The 20,399-nt window shown below is 36.2% G+C and overlaps 1 protein-coding gene across 3 annotated transcripts in view; it reads left to right on the top strand.

The window, feature by feature from the left end:
- Positions 1-13,196, top strand: part of LOC137386920 (GPI inositol-deacylase-like) — an 80,636-nt gene extending 67,440 nt beyond the window's left edge. For 2 of the 3 annotated variants that reach the window (XM_068073144.1, XM_068073145.1), the window contains exons 17-22: positions 435-619; positions 3,156-3,356; positions 5,867-6,002; positions 8,570-8,709; positions 10,344-10,442; positions 11,896-13,196. In XM_068073144.1, coding sequence (XP_067929245.1) covers positions 435-619; positions 3,156-3,356; positions 5,867-6,002; positions 8,570-8,709; positions 10,344-10,442; positions 11,896-12,109 — 975 coding nt within the window. In that variant the 3' untranslated portion in view covers positions 12,110-13,196. Of the gene's footprint in view, positions 1-434; positions 620-3,155; positions 3,357-5,866; positions 6,003-8,569; positions 8,710-9,199; positions 9,307-10,343; positions 10,443-11,895 lie in introns of all 3 variants that reach the window. The other variant, XR_010977851.1, reaches the window with a different exon arrangement.
- The last annotated feature ends 7,203 nt before the right edge of the window (positions 13,197-20,399 follow it).

Raw genomic sequence — 20,399 nt, 5'->3', positions numbered from 1 at the left:
AATGACAAATGTTGTGGGATTAAAGATGATCTTACACCAAATCTTAGTAGCTTTTATTCGAAATGCCTGATGAAAGTTGATGCTTGCTCAGAGCGCTATTGCTGTTAGATGGACAGATAATATTCCACCATCAAGAGGACAACTCTTCAAGTTTCCATTTTTTGTCTTTCTGTCGAATTGGAATGAATATATTTTTGTGCTGTAGCTATTGGCCTATAAGGAAGGATAAGTGAGATGATAAAAACTGTGCATTGTTCCTGGTTGCATTTTTTGTCTGCATTAATTTTTTTATTTCAAATAACTTAATTTTTATCTTTCATCGATATGATTACATATGTCAGTTTGGTTAGATTCTTAAAATTGATGCCCTTACAGTCTTGTCATGATTTAATTTAGTGTGCACTGGTGCAACTTCTCTTCGGGTAACATTGCAGTTCGCAAGGCACTACTATCTCTTCCTTCCATCATTCGTTGTGGCCAACCTGTTCATGGTGCTATGCCATCAGCTCTTTGTCGTGTCCAAGGGGCAGGCCTGTCCAGACATAGCGACAGCGCAGGACAGGTATGGACAGCCATGGAAGCTCGCCCTCGCTACCACAATCATAGAGCTGATACTCAGGTGAGATGTTTGTCATATTTCTCATCCTATTCCATATTGGCTGTTTTGTTCTGAGTTGTTAGTCTTGCTCTGATTGCATAGGCTTATATCTTAGGGCATGGATGATCAGTAGGGAGCACGATTCCAATATTTCCTGACATTTGTTTGCTGTTTGTCAAGATTAATTGTGCTAGCTGTATATCAGCCAATGATGTTGCTTGTTCAAGGCTGTTGTTAATAGTACTAGTCATTTTTTCATTATCTAAAAATCATTCATCTCGTTTATTCTAGAAATTTTATGTTCTAGATACTTTTCGAAAAGCAAAATCTGCTCTTGACTTAATCATTACTAGCATACCGTAAAACCTTCATTTGAATGCCACCTCTAATAGAACACCACTATAATAGGGGAAGCGTTGGAAAATACAGCGACACCTTTAATTCAAGGCCGCATTTATTATACCACCGCTTGACGTTAATTATATTTGATCTTTATGAACCCGTAATAGAAAGTAATCAGTAGAACATTTTCCACAAAATGGTACAATAGTGGCTAGATTACTACAGTAGCAATTAATTCTTTTGTTGTTGCCATGGTTTTGGTGATAGTATGCCTGAGATCAATTATCATGGTCATCAAAACTACACTCTGATTCGAAATCACTAAGGTCTAAACCCAATCCATTGCCTTCAGATTCGTCCATCAGGCTGGAATACAACCTGATATGAAGACTTTGAAACGTTTTGATGAATGATGATAATACACTCCAGGAACAGCGTACGACGTTATAACGGCCATTATTACGATATATCGAAGTCTGTTTTCTAACTCTGAAGTTTTGCGGTCTTTTTTTTCAATGTTTTCAAAACGGCACCATCAAAATAAGTATTAATTATGTCGGTCTAATATGTTCTACTCAAAGTAGTTCCTTGTTTAACTCTGTCTGATATTTTGAGGCATAGGAAAAACCATTTTGCAAAATTATAGCGGTAGCAAAATTACTGACGTCGATGGCATTCATGTCGCCCTTCTCTGGAGGGACTAAGCAATATATAAGCAACATTAGCTTTGATTCACTTGTAAAAGTGTTAAATTTATCTTCCCAAAATTCTGATCAGCTAGTCAAAAAATACAGCTCCACCCTCTATTTGAACATCACCTCTAGTTGACCGCCGCTGTAGGGGAAGGGTTGAAAAATACAGTGCCATGGCGTTCAAATAAAGTTTGTACCACAATTACCCAATTTGATGTATGACAGTTGTCTGACTGATGAGTGAGTGACAGATGTAGGACCTATGAGCGACAAATGAGTGCTTTGAATGAACACCAAACCACTAAACTTGGTGTCCATGCCAAACATGTCAAACATTTCATGTAACACCAGTACCATGATTAGCACATTGCATGATAAAGGTGAAGGCTATGACAGACTGATCATATTGTTACATTCAAATAAGAGTCTGTAATTGGTTACACAAAGAGCATTGCTACGAACTATTGACTTGGATTTCAACAGTTATTAAAAGTAATAGACCTTTTTCAAGTCTCTTCAATTGAAGATGCTCTCATCTAATGTATATAAATCTCAAAGTTAGTCATTCGTCTGTCCATCTTGCTATAAGTACCTAGCAATGAAAAATCCGTATCGCAGTAGATTTGATCTTGGACCCTCCCGTTCACCAGGCGATAACCTAACCCATTACGTTACATGAGATGCAATGGATTCATTGGGCGATATGAGTCGTTATCTGGGTTATATTATGCATAGCATTCTGCTTTACTACGCGCAACGTCACTAAAGCGTGCTCTCACTCAGCTCATATTAGTGAGTTTAGCAATAAGACTACTAGTTTACTGATATTAGTCATTGGCAATGTGCTAGGATAATGGCAAGTGTCGGGCAACTACATTACCAGCTACTGTTTATACGCTGTTTTTAATACCCGTGCAATGCCGGGCATTCGGTTTGTCACTATGTGAGTTAAGATGTTAGAGAGGGAGTCAGTAAGATGTTTATCGTGGATACAGGCATCTATGTGTTCAAAGACATGGGTACTGTTTCCAAAAATTAGGTACTAGGTAATAGCGATAATGCACAGTACTGCAACATTGGAATGCCGACTTAAACAAATAATTACTAAAGATCGGTAAAATTTCACAGATTCTTTAAAGCTAGTTAGAATGGCAAGAAAGGCAATTCCTAATTTCATGGCTTGCCGCATTCTTTGCAATATATTTGTGACTCATTGGCAAGAAATAGTCTACTTTTGTCACAGTCAAAAAGCTTGCCTCGCGAGTGTGTCTGTCCACAAAACTGTTTTTTGGTATAGTTACTCGACATCTACATTTCTCAAGTATAATTTAAAAAATTTTTATTTCATCAACAACATTGTAAATGATGCATCCGAGTTGATTCAGCATTTAGTGTAGCAACCCCAGGCAATGTTCTCCAGTAAACCTAATGTTCCCGTGTTAAGAAAATTTAAACCATTTCAACCCATTTGCACTATTTGCACCATGTGCACTTCAGCACCATTTCAACCACTTTGTTTACAGCCAGCCCACTGTAGGAACCACCTTGACACGATACGGAATCCCTCTGTCTGATGGTGCTGTACTTGAGAGTCGTGGTCTCATGCTAGCGGGTCTTCATATCATCCTCTATACGATAGCTCTAGTCATTGTCAGAACCTATGCCCTCATCACCAACCTTGTGCTGGCAGTCCTTGGCAAGGTTATGCGCTATCTCTTCCATCAGTGAGTCATCTACATATTCCCTTCTACCCTGTCTAGGCGTTAGTCATATCTGTAGTAACATGCATCGCTTGTTGTTTGTGTTGTTTATAGTGCTTCCTATAACTGACACACACACTGTTATGCGAAACTTTAACATAATGGTCTAACATGAACTCCAATGTCGTTGGTTGTGTAAAAACCGACAGCAGTAGTTGTCCTTCTACACACAGTAGATGCTCCTACATCACAATCTATTCCTGGAATGTTTACATTTTAGGAATTTTACGGTATACGAGCAGTAAAATACATGTAAATTGCCTAATTTATTCCAAGATCTTCCCAAACTCTCTCCTTTTGTTCCTTCGGAAGGAAAAACGACTAGACATAACTTTTTAATTTAATGAATGTATCATAACTGTAGTATTATTGGTTTGTATCGACAATTTTTCTTCTTTTTTCTTATCACTTTCACTCTACTCATGGTTCATGATTGCGGCAATTTTAAAATAAGTTATGGAGAACACATACACCTTCAATGGCAATTCACCTCAAGTTTCTCTTTTATTCCAGACATCAAGGTCTATTTTGCAAAAGGAGAGCGATAAAAATGTTTTATATGTCTAAAACACAATAAAAAATATAACTACTTTACTATAATAAGAACAGTGTCTATTTATTCATCTATGTATCCATCAAAAAGATCAAAGTTATGATAAAAGAAAGCTTTCGACGATAGTTCAACTCGTAACATTCAGATTGGTAGACCAACACTCTAACACCTACACCAACTAACTGTACTGCTACTTATTATCTGTACTTTATCAACACATCTCATGATTTCACATGGGGAATTAGACTAAATGTAGTATACATAATAGAGATAACCCTATATGTCGTTTTCTCTCCCAAGCGCGACAAGAGTGAAAGCCATTTTTTAAGGCTAACTATGGAACTCTTGTTGTTATTCAAATTGAATTTCAGAACTTGCATTGACTTCACACTTTACATTATATGAAAACCTTTTACCTAGTGTGAAGCAAAAGCTTTACATAAATTCTTTACGTTATCTGGAATTTATGTTACAGGAAGTATAGTTTATAAGAGTGCCTACTGTACATGTTAGGTGGCAAATAGCATTGAGATTGTAGGCTACTGACGAGAATATCCGTAATATGTCTTTAAGAAGTGCCTGCACTCAGCCACTCAGTGCGTAAATTGGACAGTTGAACAATGCAAATCACGGTTGGTGATCACAGCGAGATTGATTGATGTCAGAGCACGCTTGATTTAGTATATCATATTAAAAATAACATTGTTTTGCTATTAATTACCCTGTGCTATTCTCCCTTGCACGTCTCCTTGGCTTGCTTTGTTTTTATATTACGCATTGCCTGTTCTGTTCATGTTCCGTTCGCTTTATAATGTTGTTAACTGGTTTCATTGGAAAGCTATTAGAGAGCAGATGGCCTGAATTAAATAAATACTATTAACAACTCCAGAAGAAGTATTTGGCTGTGATTAACTTCACTAGGCGGGCAGTTCCAGAAGAAGTATTTGGTTGTAATTAACTTCACTGGGTGGGCAGCTATGTTGGCTAGTGTTTACCATACTTCTGGTGGTATAAGGATCGAATCCAGCATTTTGATGGTCATCTAGAGCCTCTGTGTGTGTGTTGCTCGTGTCTCCTTGTTTAATGATATCAGCGTTTTTAATGTCATTGAGAAAAAAGTGCCATTGTTCTAATTTTTTGTGACTAATCCAAACTGAAAAAAACTGGTTGAAAGTAGCCCTTTATTGTATTTATTGTATGCCTTAATATTGTTGAAAATGGCAACATTGTGAAGAAAACATTGACATGTTCAGCCTGTGTAGATGCTAGTATTTTAGCATGATGCCCTTTTGCCGAATATCATCAGCATGATGCCCTTTTGCTGAACTTCATCAGCATGATGCCCTTTTGCTGAATATCATCAGCATGATGCTCTTTTGCTGAATATCATCAGCATGATGCCCTTTTGCTGAACATCATCAGCGTGATGCCCATTTGCTGAACATCATCAGCATGATGCTCTTTTGCTGAACATCATCAGCATGATGCTCTTTTGCTGAACATCATCAGCATGATGCCCTTTTGCTGAACATCATCCTGATGATGTCCTTTTGCTGAACATCATCAGGATGATGCCCTTTTGCTGAACATCATCAGCATGATGTCCTTTTGTTGAACATCATCAGCATGATGCTCTTTTGCTGAACATCATCAGCATGATGCCCTTTTGCTTTTGCTGAACATCTCATCAGCATGATGCCCTTTTGCTGAATATCATCAGCATGATGCCCATTTGCTAATATCCATGTATAACCAGTATAATACATGAAGCATGAAAACTCAGAGCGTACTCCATGTTCTGAACATCCATAATCTACTTCTTTAGCCGTTTCAAACTGATTCAAAGTTGTTCTCTCCTCTTGACATATTAATCATGGGAAAATGACTTCCAAATAACCTGCTGTCTCGTCATGTGTTGCAGAATATTTACTCATCACACCATCCCAATGATTGGCAGTGTTATCTGGTGGGTGGTTCTTGTGCTTGGAATATACAGCTCCTGGAATTACAGTGGCAGCGTTGGGCTTCTCATCACATATTTACTTATTATAGCTGATGTAAGTACACTTACAGTAAATAAATATATTGTAAAACCTGCATTTTAAAGCCACTTTTATTTTAACGCTACCTTTATTTGAATGCCACCTATATTTGAAAGCCACATATATTTGAACGCCATTTATATTTGAACGTCGCTTCTATATTAGTGTAGCAAAATAAAAGTTTTTTGTGGAGTCTTTTTGCTGTATCCAGAAAAAAGACTCCACAAAAAACTTCATTTTGTTAAATGTTCTTATTAAAGCTGCATAACGATTATAAAAATTGATCGCGATTAATAACTGGTTTGATCCAGTTAATCTACGATTAATCTTAGAATTAATCTAGCAAAAACCTGCATATTCAAAAACAAATAATACCGCTACATATAGATTAATTATATTTTAAACAATTGTTAGCAGTAGTACATGTTATGTACAATGTACATAAGTTACAATGTAATAATTATTATGAGTATGAAAACTGTCTATGAAAGTCTATAATTAAGTCAGCCAAGAGTTGAGGCAGCACAGTTTATTCAAATTATCTGAATAAAGAGATGCCCTCTTCCTACATACAATATTGCCAGCTTTAGAGAATAGCCGCTCACAGGGAACAGTAGTGCCGGTAGTCAGTAGTATTAGTTATTGTCTGTGACAGCTGGTGATGATTTCTGCGCGGTAGGATGAGAATTAGTTAAAATATATCTTAATGAGGATGTGCTGTGGTGGTAAGCAAATTCTTTATGGCATATACTGCACTTCGCTTTCTTGTTTACGCTTCCAACAACTTACAGAAATGCGCTACCTGGGTGGAAGAGTATAACTCGAGTGGCTCAGAACCTGGTCACATGACGGGGAATTTTTCATTTTTGTCACTGTGTTTAGTCATTGTTTAGTGTTACACACACGCACTGATACCCTTAGTGAGTGTAGAAGTGCTATATTGTTAATTTACATGTATTTACATTTACATGTATTTGTAAATATTTGTATTGTTATTGTACATGTATATATTATATTGTTCAAATAATTTATTTATAAATACAATACACATCACCAATAAAGCCATATTATATATACACAGTCATGTAAATATATTGATATTATGGTCAATTATATAGTACAAATATATATTTACAATATATAAAATCTGTGTTAATACTTTTTCACTTGGAGACTGCTGGAGTTATGTATCCAACAGTTATGTATAAAAACAGAAAATTCCCTCGTCACGTGACCAGGTTCTGAGCCACTCCAGTTATACTCGTCCACATTTTTCTGCTTTCATGTTCCAATAAAGTGTCAATCTTATATTACTAATATTCTGAAGCTGAAATATGATTGGGATTTTTTTGAAAAATGAAAATACCTGTATAATTTACTTAAGAAAGTTTTTAAAAATGAACCAAAATAAACTGTAAGATATTAAATACTTACTGAAATCCTTACTTAAATACTGAAATCACTTTTGTTGCTATTACCTAGAAACATGTTCAAACAACTAACAACATGGCCGCTTAGAGCTCGATCGGCACGGCGCTTGTGCATTGTATTGTATAAACAAGTTTAATGTTAGTGACTCACTGTATTTTCATAGTTGAGTGCAAAATAATTGTAGTTTAATTTATTGGTAGGAAATTGTTGCTTGTCATAATATTTATTTGTTAGTAAATTAAATGGTAGTAACCTGCTATGTTAGTATAACGTATGGTACTAAACAGTACAAAGGAAAGGAACCACATCAAGATCATCACCTCGGTTGCATTTTAATTGAAGATTAATTAGCCCAACTCAGTTAATCGCTTATTTGTATTGGTCGCGTTAATCGTTTAATTAACGCGATCATTGTGCAGCTCTAGTTCTTATACATATTTATACTTGTCTGAACCAGAAGTCTCTATCTTAATCTTCTGCTGTTTGCTCGTTGGAAACTTATAGTCTATGTTTAGCAAGGTTTATGTGGAGTTGTCATACCTCAGCAACCAGTAATCTAAATGAGTTAATGACTTTGAAAGAAGCTTTTTATCTTATCACTTCTAATATTGCATTTCTCTTATTGCAGGGGAGAGATATGAACATATAATCTTTTCCTTTCATTATTGCTGTTTGTTGTACATGTATAATAACACCCAGTACATTACAGCTACCATTGCAGCTCTTCTATTGCACTGCAGTGCCATTTGACTGCTAATATTGCATTTTTCAACCAGCAGTACCCTTTCTTTTTTCCATTACCACTTTGGTCATGGGCTGTATGATAGGGGAATTTCTAGTATATATGTAAGAACTAATAGCAGCATGCTTGAGTTTTTCAGGAGCTTCATAACTCAAGGATGGTAATAATATGCAGCATAATCTACAGTTGTAAGTCAAGCATAGCCTGTTGAAAGCATCAAGAGCCGTAGCTTAAGTTGTCTGAGACAAAAGGTGTTTGTGATGTTTCCAAATGTTTAAATTGATTTTTCTCATGTTTTTACAGGAGAGATAACTTCTGCAATATTGCCAATGTTGTTGTTACACTGAATAAAACCCTGCAATGATTAGCTGTCTTCAAACCGAAACATCAGCTAATGATTGTCTTGCAGATAACAGCCAGCATGGTAACCTTCCCGTTGGAGGACAGAAGGCATACCATGTGGTACCTGCAACACACCCTTCTCTTGCTTACTTTTACCATGTTTGTCCTTTCGTTGCCAGAGTTTGTGACTTGGATTAAAAACTACCAGTGAGTATTTTATGACTCGTACTGCTGCTCGAATCCGTCTAATTTCACACTCAAATCTCATGTCGGCTTTTAATCCTTGATGCTAAGTAATAACCTATGGTTATCCGGAGTTATCAGTTCACTGTCAATGTTATTTATTTGATGCTAAGTAATAACCTATGGTTATCCGGAGTTATCAGTCCACTGTCAATGTTATTTATTTGATGCTAAGTAATAACCTATGGTTATCCGGAGTTATCAGTTCACTGTCAATGTTATTTATTTGTCATGCCATGCATCTATTAACCGTTTGAGTATAGAGCTCTTCTTTTTCATAATTTACATGCTATGGTCTAGTTGGAAACTTATAGTCTCTTATGTTTAGCAAGGTTTATGTGGAGTTGTCATACCTCAGCAACCGGTAATCTACATGAGTTACTTGAATGAGTACAGTGAATGACTTTGAAAGAAGCTTTTTTATCTTATCACCTTCCTTTTGTTTCCATGACAGACTCATGAACACAATACCCACTGAAACTAAGTACAAGCGCCTGCTGGAAAGTAGCTTCAGGCTATCTTTAGTTGATGGTGTTGAACTATGCCTGGCCACAGTTAAAAGTCTGTACAACATATCAATTTCAGATTTGATTGACCTCTTAGACCATTTATACTAGCAGTATTTCTATAAGTGGAAAACTCATGATTATACCTCATGTAGTAATATATTTGTGACAGTGAGTTTGTTAACAACACACACATACCTACATTCCATCATGCATGTACATCCATTACACTATGCATGTACATCTACTACTTCATAAATGTATACATTCATTGCATTGTACACGTATGACATCATACATATACATGTATGACATCATACATGTACATGTATTACATCACACATGTACATATATTGCTTCATACAAGTACAACTATTATATCAGCCTATATATATATATTTCTCAAAGTATGTTTTATGTTGTATGTCTGTCTGCATTCCAGCTATAGCTATTATTAGAATAGCCTAGCTGGGCAACAATGCTGACGCAATGTCATTGCCTACCGGCATTTGAAGCTTACTAACTAGGCTAGTGGAATTTTTCATTGGCAATGTGCCAGGCCATTTGGCAATGGTCTGCCACTTGCTGGAGAGTTGCCTGCCAGCAAGTGGTAAGCAAATCTCATCACTTCTCATTGTTTATACATTAATCTGATTTTTAATACCCGGGCAACGCCGGGAGGCACAGCTAGTCATGTAAATATATTGCATCATCTATGTACATATATTACATCATGTACATCTATTACATCGTACATGTACATCTATTACGTCATACATGTACAGCTATTACATCTTACAAGTACATATACTGCACTAACATGTACATATGCTGCACTATACATGTACATTGCTGCACTATACATGTACATATGCTGCACTATACATGTACATCTACTGCACTATACATGTACATCTTATGCACTGTACATGTACATATGCTGCACTATAAATGTACATCTTCTGCACTATACATGTACATATGCTGCACTATAAATGTACATCTACTTCGCTATGCATGTACATATGCTGCACTACACATGTATATATACTGCGCTATACTTGTACATGATGTTATCTCATGTTCATCCAGGTTTACCCGCACACTAGTCCTCGACCCTTCTCGATACCCATCTATAGTCATTGCTACCTCATTGATGCTCGTCAGGTTCAACACAGACTATGAGAACTGGTAAGACATATCATTAGTATTACTTTGCACCGTAATTCCTGTGCACTAGTACAATCAAACCTGGATATATCATGGATTTATATATCTATAATTATATATAACTATATCCAGCAAACAACCATAAAATTTTATCAATATTTCCTCGATTTGCTCAATCACTACACCCAAGGTAATTTTCATCACATGGTATTAGAAGTTTCTCAAAGCATTTCTGTTAAGTAAAAGTGATAGAGTTGTGGAGTTGGAGAAAATTAAAATGCAAACTTACAAATTTTAAAAATAAAAATATATACATATTACGTTAGTATAAACTTTATTAGTGTAGCTGAAGTAAGTTATGACTAAACTTGTGCGTTGCCACGACTACTACCGTAGTTTTCGGACTATTAACCGCACACCTATATTAGCCGCATCTGCTTTATTTTCCAAAAAACGATAATAAAAAATACATAGGCCGCACCTTTGTATAAGCCGCAGAACTCAGGGTGGTGCTTTTTAATGCGGCAACAACTTTCCTGTTTAAAACGGAACAGTGCCTAACGGCACAGTTTCGTATTAATCGATGCTTTTTAACTTAGTGCCTAACGGAACAGTATCATTAGACATTGTTTCGTATTTTCTTTCACCGCTTGAGGCTCACTAACCGGAGATTTTGGTTAATGCGCCCTAGCGGTTAAAGAAGAAGCCACAGATTAGCAGCACCCTTATATAAGCCGCATGGCTCAAATCATCAGAAAAAGTAGTGGCTAATAGTCTGATAAGTACGGTATTTTGTTTAAGTGTCTCCAAGGTAAATTAGTATTAAAAAACCTGTTTTTATTAATTACTTCAGGAAAGTAGTTTCTTGTTTGTCTGTGATTATTGCACTTGTTAGAGAGCAGCCCTGGAGTAGTGGTCCAGAGCACCTGACATGTGAACAGGTGGTTGGTGTTCAATTCCCACCCGCAGTGACTGGAATATCATCGAAACTTGAATTGCTTTTGGCAGCTAATTATGTCCATCAAAAGTCGCAAGAAAATTTCTAGTCGTCGAGGTGCAGAAATCATGTCCACAAGATAGTTTGATGTTTTATGACTGGTTTAGACCAAGGCATTTGAATTTGAAAATACTGGAATTTCTCTATTTGAGAATACTGGTCATGTGATTTGTCTAGTTAAAATTACGTAGGGCAACTTGTACAAATTCTTCCTAAATTGTCAGAAATTCGAATTTTTGCTTTATAAACTGTCAGCTCAAAGTAATTAGCAGCAAAAATGTACTTTTGTAAAATGGATAAGAAACCAATGTTCTATATAAATCATTAAATGCCTCCATTCTGATAAGATACCCTTAATACGTTCCTATTTTCCTAGTTAGGTCAATTTTTGCTTTTCACTTGTTGTGTCTTGTCTACATGAGTCACAACCCGTCAAGGGTAGTCAACAATTAGAGCCTCGATCTTTTCTATACTCAGGTACCTGAGCTACATGAATAGCTTCTCCCCTGTCGTGCTGGCCATGGTGGCTATCCTCTACGCCACTGTCAACATATGGAGACTAAATGTGCTCATACCAACTGTCTTTGTCTGGGTTGCATCTGTTCAGTCTTTCGGCATACTATTGCACCGACAGAAGCACGCAGATGTTATTTGCAGAGAGAAAGAGGAATTGGCCAAGAAACGTAGCTAATCATGTTCTTTTTTGCACTAAAGCGGTGGATGTCAACTAGCTGGGTGTTTTAATATCGATGTTGTTTATTTAGAGCTCGTAGGTCGCTCTCGAACGTTTCCCATTTTTTAGAGGTGCATAATTATAAATTTTGGTCAAAGCTTTATAAATTAGCTTTCCTTTCAAAATCGTCATTTCTTAGATGTTGTAAATGACTGCGTAGAAAGTGGGATTGGTCTATCCTTTTACAGCCAAAAGCTAAAAGGCAGTTCGAGTCGCGTGCATCTATTGTTGGAGTTTTACTGGGTACTTCGAAGTTCATTCCAACAACATTTTTATGTTTGCATTTACTGTTTCCGTGTTTTCCCTTTTAGTCTTTCTATTCAATTTCATTCACTTGCACTATTGCAATATGTCAGAAACTACCTTCATCAATACTATGTTGGCTTTCTCATAGACCATTCTATCATTAGAATGTTGTATTTTGTTTATTATGCAAAATGTTGATGTCTATTAACGCAAATATTCAAGGTAGATAATTTATGGTTGTCAGTTATATTCATTGGTAGAATTCTCCCATATTAAATCGTAAAAATGTTTTATTCATAAAACGTAGGCTCGTCTAATGTTCGCTGACAGCCTAAAATCAGTAAGCATAGCGTCTATGCTGCCAGAATTTCTGGATCTATAAACAGGACAACGAGACAAAAAATATTGTCAAAAGTCAACAAGCAGACTCGAAAAACCTTTTATTTAAGTAGGTAATATCTTGCCATTGCAGGAAATATAAACTGTTTTCATTTCTCTATTTTATATTTAATATCACATGCGAGTTGTCTAAATATGATGTTAGTTGTTTACATTCACACTATCTCTTTATGAGCTGACTGTTCATTTGTCTATGGTGGAAAGCTTTTGTCATCAGTCATTTTGGCTATAGCCTAGTCGACGTCTGTCATTCTTCTATTGTTGGAGTTGTCTTTTCTTGCTATAATTCAGAATTGTTGCAATGAGGACATATTTATAGCATTTTGGAACTGTGTATTTTGGTGCTGCAAGTGAAGTTGGTGAATTTTGGTGGTTAATAAATGTTAGGCAACTTTTCCTCTATGCATCTTGTGTTGATGGCTGAGTTTCATGTATGACTTGTGTGATTGTAGCAAAGTTACTCCTTATACAGTATATCACCAACTTTTACTATTTTGTTGGCCGATTCTACAGAATCCCACATTTCTAGCTTGAATGACCCAGCCACAGCTGATCAATCCTGTATCATGAAAGATTTTTTGTACACTTACATCTATTGAAAAGCCGACTGGTGTTACTCTATGGATACACTATGCAGTTTAAAGATATGGCCTTCCATCAAGGTGGCTATCTTATTAATATATGTGTATGAATAGGGTCTACGCAAGTTATGCTAAGAAATAGCACTGGTTTATATTAATACGAAATGTCTAAAACCCCTGACCAGCTAACAGGCTGTGGTTCAGTTCCTAAAAAGTCCACGGATGATGGAAACAATGGCATCCATCCTTAAATTGCTCTTAAGCTTCAAGGAAACCTTGAGGCTTCCTTGCCAGTGGATTCGGACACTTCTAGCCAAGATCACAGAGCCAACATTTGTGTAAAATTGCTATTAATATCGTGTACAGCATCTGCTTGCAGTAAGCTAAATAGAAATCATACTCAACCTTTGATAGGTTGCCCACACACACGCATAAGATGGAGGGCAAGTTTAAAAAAAGATAGTTTATTTAAGGATTTGCTGTCGTAAGTTGTGCTCTCTTGAACGTTTTTTACTATACAACCAGAAGATACCCAGATGCCAGTAAGTCGGAAATAGCCAAGGACTGTGACGATGCAGCAGCCAATTTGCTATTATATTGATACTTTGATATTTTATCAAAAGTCAAGAGCTTTGATAACTGTTTAAATATTTCTGGTTTTTCATTTAAATATCATTTGTCACAGCTTGGAATCATTTATCTTGGGTGTTACGGGCGGTCAAGTCTACACATTTGTGCAAACACTTTTGGGACAACCAAATTTTCTCGTAACGTTCTCACAAAAGCTCTTCAATGGTTACAAAATACCACCAATTGCAAATGCTATCGAAGTGTGAGCTAGGCTATCCATATCGAACTGTTTGAGCTGTGCATTGCCTAATAATTCAAGGCTATGTTGAAATGCTTGGTAACCACCCAATATCATTATTGTAACATTTCAAGTCTGCGAAAATTTTACCGATCAATTCTTTCGGAAAGGTGGTTTAATATCGAATGAACTATATTAATAGCATTTGTCATTTGAGTTGACCTAGAAATCTAAAAACAACTCCGCATAGGCAGCAATAAAATGCATAGTCTGCAGCACTTGTAGTACTTTGGCGCAGGACAATCCAAATTTAGTGTAGAGTAAATCAGAAATTGAGCTAGTCCATGCTTCTTAAAATTTAAATACAGTCAAACCTCTGCATACGAGGCTAATTCATCTGCTTAGTATGCGAGAACTGCCACATGTTGAAATAAATAATCCCATAAGACTATACAATAATTCATTTAATTCGTTCCGCATCTTAAACACGTACATCATCTCTTCTGTAAATACTGCAGGTAGGTTATTATCCATAGCAATAGGAACTGTGTAGGAAGCACAACATACAGCAGTCAATGACCACAGCTCATCACATGTATCATCATCTGGAAACCGCCCGTCAAGCGCCGTTTTGGTTTGGAGCGTGCGCCAGTACAGCTTCCCCACAGCTGTCAGCAGATGCCACCTCCATACAATGGGCATCAGATTTTGGTTATGTTACAAACCTGATCAGCACAAGACAAGCAGGTAGATACATCCTCATAGCCAAAAGGAACCAACAACCAAAATGCCTCTTGAAACTTTTGCATTCTAAAACAAAATTAAATGAATTATTACGAAAAGTTGAGATTGAAGGCTGGGTGATGCATAGGTTCAGTGGTAGAGGAGAGGATAGACGTATGAATGGTGATTTTCTTTAACATAGACTAGTTGAACAAACTAAAGTATATACTTATTTTTTAAATTTGCTTGTTAAATTTCACCAGCATCTTTACTTTCACTTATAAACTTACGATGTTTTCAAAAGCTTCAAACAGAACGTCAGAAATTGCTCCAACTGTGATGTTGAACATGCTGATAAATCACACATTGAGTTGATTGTAAGTACAAGCTGAACTGTATTCTCTTGCATTCTTACTAAAGTCGGTAAAATTATATCTTATTTGAATTCTGCTGGAGCTGGACCAAACATGCTGCTTGTATTAGGATATGAGCTCACCTGCTCCTGCCTGGCATATTGGTTTGATAACGATGAGTCTATTGCAGGGGTCTCGAGCTGCAACAACTTCTGACATTAGTTGCTTTAATCAAACATCAAAACTGCACATTCCTGTCATTTCATCAACACATTATGTTTAGACAATTTAGTATAGCGTTCTCATGCGCCTGATTGCGAGTCATTTCATGTATTAACCTTATGTTGAAGTGCACATGCCTGTTCTAGATTTCTTTATGTAAAAATAATACTCCTTTATGCGCATTCTGGTTTGATTAGCAAATGTCAGATCAAAGGATTGCGCTGTTAACACCTTACGTATGCTCCTGTCAAACAGCGTTAGCTTGACATGTTGTGAGCCTTTCTTGTCAGTCTTGAGATCATTTGCTAAGTTTTATTCGTGCTTGTCTGAAGGTTTCTGAATCCTTATAACGGTCATAGTTACCACATTTCCGACAGTTCACTGTACTTTGTTGCCTTCGTAATTATAAACTGGTTGAACAGGCGCTATTTATGGTTTCATTAGACACATTGCAAAGGCTTTATGAATGCGGAATACAAAATTTGCGTTTCCATTCTAAATGAATAAATTTTCTTTAAAGTTAAAGTTACTCTTTTTCAGTATAATGAGTAAAATTGCTTGTCAAAAATATAAAATTTTATTAAAAAACCTAAATGCACTGCATCCAACCATCCAATTGAGTAGGTTAAAGCAACGTTATGCTGATGTATTTTCTGTTTTATAGGTTTTCCTTAATATATTATAATAATATCATAGCTCTGTTGAGCTAATAACTCATACTAGTGTGTCATAGCCTAAGTGTTTATGTTAAGCTTTTAGCGCCAGCTGCTAAATACCAAGGTCATTGACACAAGGAGTCTCTCGAAACTGAGGGTTGATTGACTTCACTAATTTCTTCATTGCTGTTGCTGTTTTTTTACACAAGTTGTTAAATATTTTGCTTAGAAAGAATTATAATAAATATTGGTTATAATATGTGACAACCATTGTATTACATGCATTAAATTCACATTACACGGAGTTGCGCGTGTTAAAAGTTACATGAACAAATGTCATTTTCCAAGTTAGTATTATTTAATTATTATTCGATATAGCAAACTGACAAGTCTTATTGAGTGCTTTTTAGACATGCATTACTAGTCGATATTACATGGCAATTCATTTTTTGTATGGCATATGCCAAATTTAATTTTCTCTTCTATTCATTTGACATTTGGATATAATATTGAAAAACAATTGAGTTGTTTTTCCTAGTGCATCCTACAAAAATGCCTGGTTCCTAGCTTTTCCAAGCACTTGCCAATAGACCAAGCGGTTAACCTTTCTGTTCACTACTCCAGCATACCTGCTGACCTTAGCCAAAACTTGATATACAGTATTCTATGTATGAATAGAAGCTGTAAACACACAGATATATATGGGAGATACCTTTTAGCTTCTGTTATTCCCATGTGTCAGGTTTACTACAGTCATGAAATAAATTTTTGTCTGATAAATTCAAATTTTATTTCTCAACAATATGCTTTCAACTTGCTTCATACAATGAGCATGATAATCACTTGCTAATATTTTTGAAGCTAGAGGGAGATATTTAAGGGCTCTCATAATGACAGTTTCAATCACCTGCTCTTTGTTGTCAGCTAATACTCAGAGCCTGCTGTGAGACGTGCAGTTAGATGATGCATAAGCACTTAGCTGTCACATTGATAGAAGAGGTTTATGACAGTAATTGACAAGTATTGCTTGGTGGTGTCTCGTGACATTATGCATGCACAAAACAAGTATGGATGGATAGACACACGGTTATCCAATCTCTCTATTAGGTTACTACATAAGCATCCTTTACCAAACGCCTTGTCAGCTGCATTAGTATTATCTATTGTTTAGTGTACAACAATTTCTGTCCTGTTGGAAACATTATGTGAGGGTAACGATGGTTAAGTCTACGCAATCACAAAAACATTTCTGGGACAAACTATTTTAAATGCAAAGTTTGTATCTCTTGTCAAGCGCTGGACTTGCTTATCGCTTGGCGCTTCTGAGCGATTGCACTTTGTTGTCATGGTTACAAACCATGTTATGGCAATATTGTGGCATTTTACAATTCAGTCAAGCTAAGAATGAGATTTTATAATTTTTGTAGAAAATAACTCAATCCACCCTATTATTAAATGCATACTGGTATGTTTATCAGAAATGCTATGAAATAGAGCCCAATATCTCTAATGTCTATATAGGCCTACATTAGTGATGTTATGTAGGCTATATTTCACATATTAGTTGATACATTGTAATAGCAAAACAGCTTGAAACTAAACATTACTTTCTAATATATATTTATATATATATTTGTATATATATTTATTTATCTATATACATAATTATTTATATATATGTTAGAAAGTAATGGTGTTTTAAATTGTTTTGCTATTATAATGTATCAAATAATGTAAGTGTAAAATGAACTTTCTACATATATATAGTTTTTACAGTTCCACAGCCAGACTTCTGAGGAATGCACTACCATGAAACTGGTCTGTTGTGACTCTCGTAGAGGAAGTAAGAACTTATGATAACTTGACTTATTTCAACCCTCAGTTCTAGTTGGAATCCACATTCTTTATTAACCTGAGAGCTGTTTACTCTAAGTCTGATTTCCTGTATATTATAGCTTATAAATTTATCTCTTTATATCATAAGTTATTATAATGACAGAAATAAATCAAAATATTTACTATAATGAGAGCTGTGTCTGTCCATCTGTTGGAACCCAGGCTAAGAATGTTAAGAAAACAGATTGCACCACTCAGGAGTCAATCCTGAGTAGTTTGATTGCCAGCCAACAGTGCTACCATCTGCACTGCTCGGTCTCCTTTCCACAAATACAAATAATTACACTTATAGCTATTACACACGGCGATATCTAACAGCACACTGGGCTGCCTACGTACTAGTTCATATAAAAATAAATTTCCAGTTTATAAATTTTATGTAAATATGTTCATCCAGATAACGCTTATAATATAAGGATTCATGGAGAACTGGTCTTTGTGAGTTTGAATAGTTTGTGGTCATCGATACTGTCAGCAGGAGAGGAAAGAGAGAACTCTGCATGCATACCTATAGAGCAGCTGAAGAGCCGTTCAGCTTATTGATGTTGCTATGAGTGGAGTGTGAGCAGGTTGTATTGGATTAGTTTGTTATGAAGGCCAGAGTCGGGCCTATTAACTTGAAACACTCTACGAACGATGAAAGCACTCGGACACTAATTCTAACACTCTTTATATCCTTTGATCAAGCCGATTTCTACGCCATTCAACCTTCAAGTGTATTAGCTTGTTTTGTAGACAGCCGACCTCCCGTCGTTAACATTCACTCTCGTAACAGAATTGCACTCGTTCTAAATAGAAACTCGTTTAATATTTTTGATAGCTGATCTTGGTATATAGTTTATGTTAGTTTTGTTACATTTGGCCTCTTGACCTTCTAACCAGTAGGTATTACCGTATTACGTTAATTCATTTTCTTAGAATTTATCAGTGATATCATGTTTAAGTAGAACTATGTAGAACTATTTCCAAGGATCAATTCAATAGTTTTAAAATAGCCACAACCTGATTCGCACAAGAAAAAATTGCCAACAGAAAATCTCAAAAGGATAAAACGAAACATTTGGCTCATCTGAGCACCAAAATTTCTCTGGCCGTTTCGTTCAACTGACCGATTCAAGCTTTATTCTGCTCGAGCCTGGACATAGTTACTTTCCTCCATCTACCAATGGCATAGATCTAACTTCGTCGAAAAAGGAGACTTCAAAAGCTATAGCTACCCAACCATATCGATCTTTTTTGCGCTAACCATTTTTAAAAGACTCAGAATTGCTGATCACCACGAAACCGTAACGGATCCATTATTTTGGCCCAAATAAATCTTATTACAAGGTTTCATTCCAAGGTTTGTTATAGCTCCATCCTGGTTTGCACTAGCCATCCATCTGTGATATGGGTCATGCCCCAGTTTCATCCGCTTATAGCTCCATCCTGGTTTGCACAAGCCATCCATCTGTGATATGGGTCATGCCCCAGTTTCATCCGCTTATAGCTCCATCCTGGTTTGCACAAGCCATCCATCTGTGATATGGGTCATGCCCCAGTTTCATCCGCTTATAGCTCCATCCTGGTTTGCACTAGCCATCCATCTGTGATATGGGTCATGCCCCAGTTTGATCCGCTTATAGCTCCATCCGGGTTTGCACTAGCCATTCATCTGTGATATGGGTTATGCCCCAGTTTGATCCGCTTATCACTTTGTTCATCATACACTTGTCAGCCCTAACAATCCACTCATTAAGTCTCATTGTTTGCCTTTCCTTGCTTGTCTGAGTGGTGGCATGCGCAAGTCTATATTTATATCACCTAGTTGTACGACCAACATGTCAAGTGTTTTCCTACCTACTTCCGGCTACTTTCCACTTGTGTTATCAGATGAGGTGTTGAACTCACAGTTGGTGATTTCTCATCAGGCTCATATTGCTATCACCCTCTTTGTTCCTTCCCAAACTTTTTAAGTAAAGCTTAGGCACTCAGGTCGATGTTTAACGCTTTGAAGGTCAAGTATTAAATATATATACAAGTATACATGTGTATATACATGTATGTATATTTCTGTATATGTACATGAATATATATATACATGTATATACAAGCAGATACCCTGATATCAAAGACCACATTACAAACTTTCATCGACTATGAACACGCTTAGAATAACACAATTCATTTTAAACTAAATATCATTTTGAAACTCTAAACTTGTAAAACTGAATGACAAAAAGAAATCAAACAGAGTAAATAGTTTTTTTCACACTCTTTCAAAGAAGTGATGTTTTAGGGGTAATTGAAGAAACATAATGATTGCAGTACATCGAGTCTGATAGAGTATGTTTATTTGTTATGAATAGAAAATCAAATAGTTTT

Source organism: Watersipora subatra, chromosome 2 (genome assembly GCF_963576615.1).
Source record: "Watersipora subatra chromosome 2, tzWatSuba1.1, whole genome shotgun sequence".
Classification (NCBI taxonomy): Eukaryota; Metazoa; Bryozoa; class Gymnolaemata; order Cheilostomatida; family Watersiporidae; genus Watersipora; species Watersipora subatra.
This window is presented reverse-complemented; position numbering and strand designations above follow the sequence as displayed.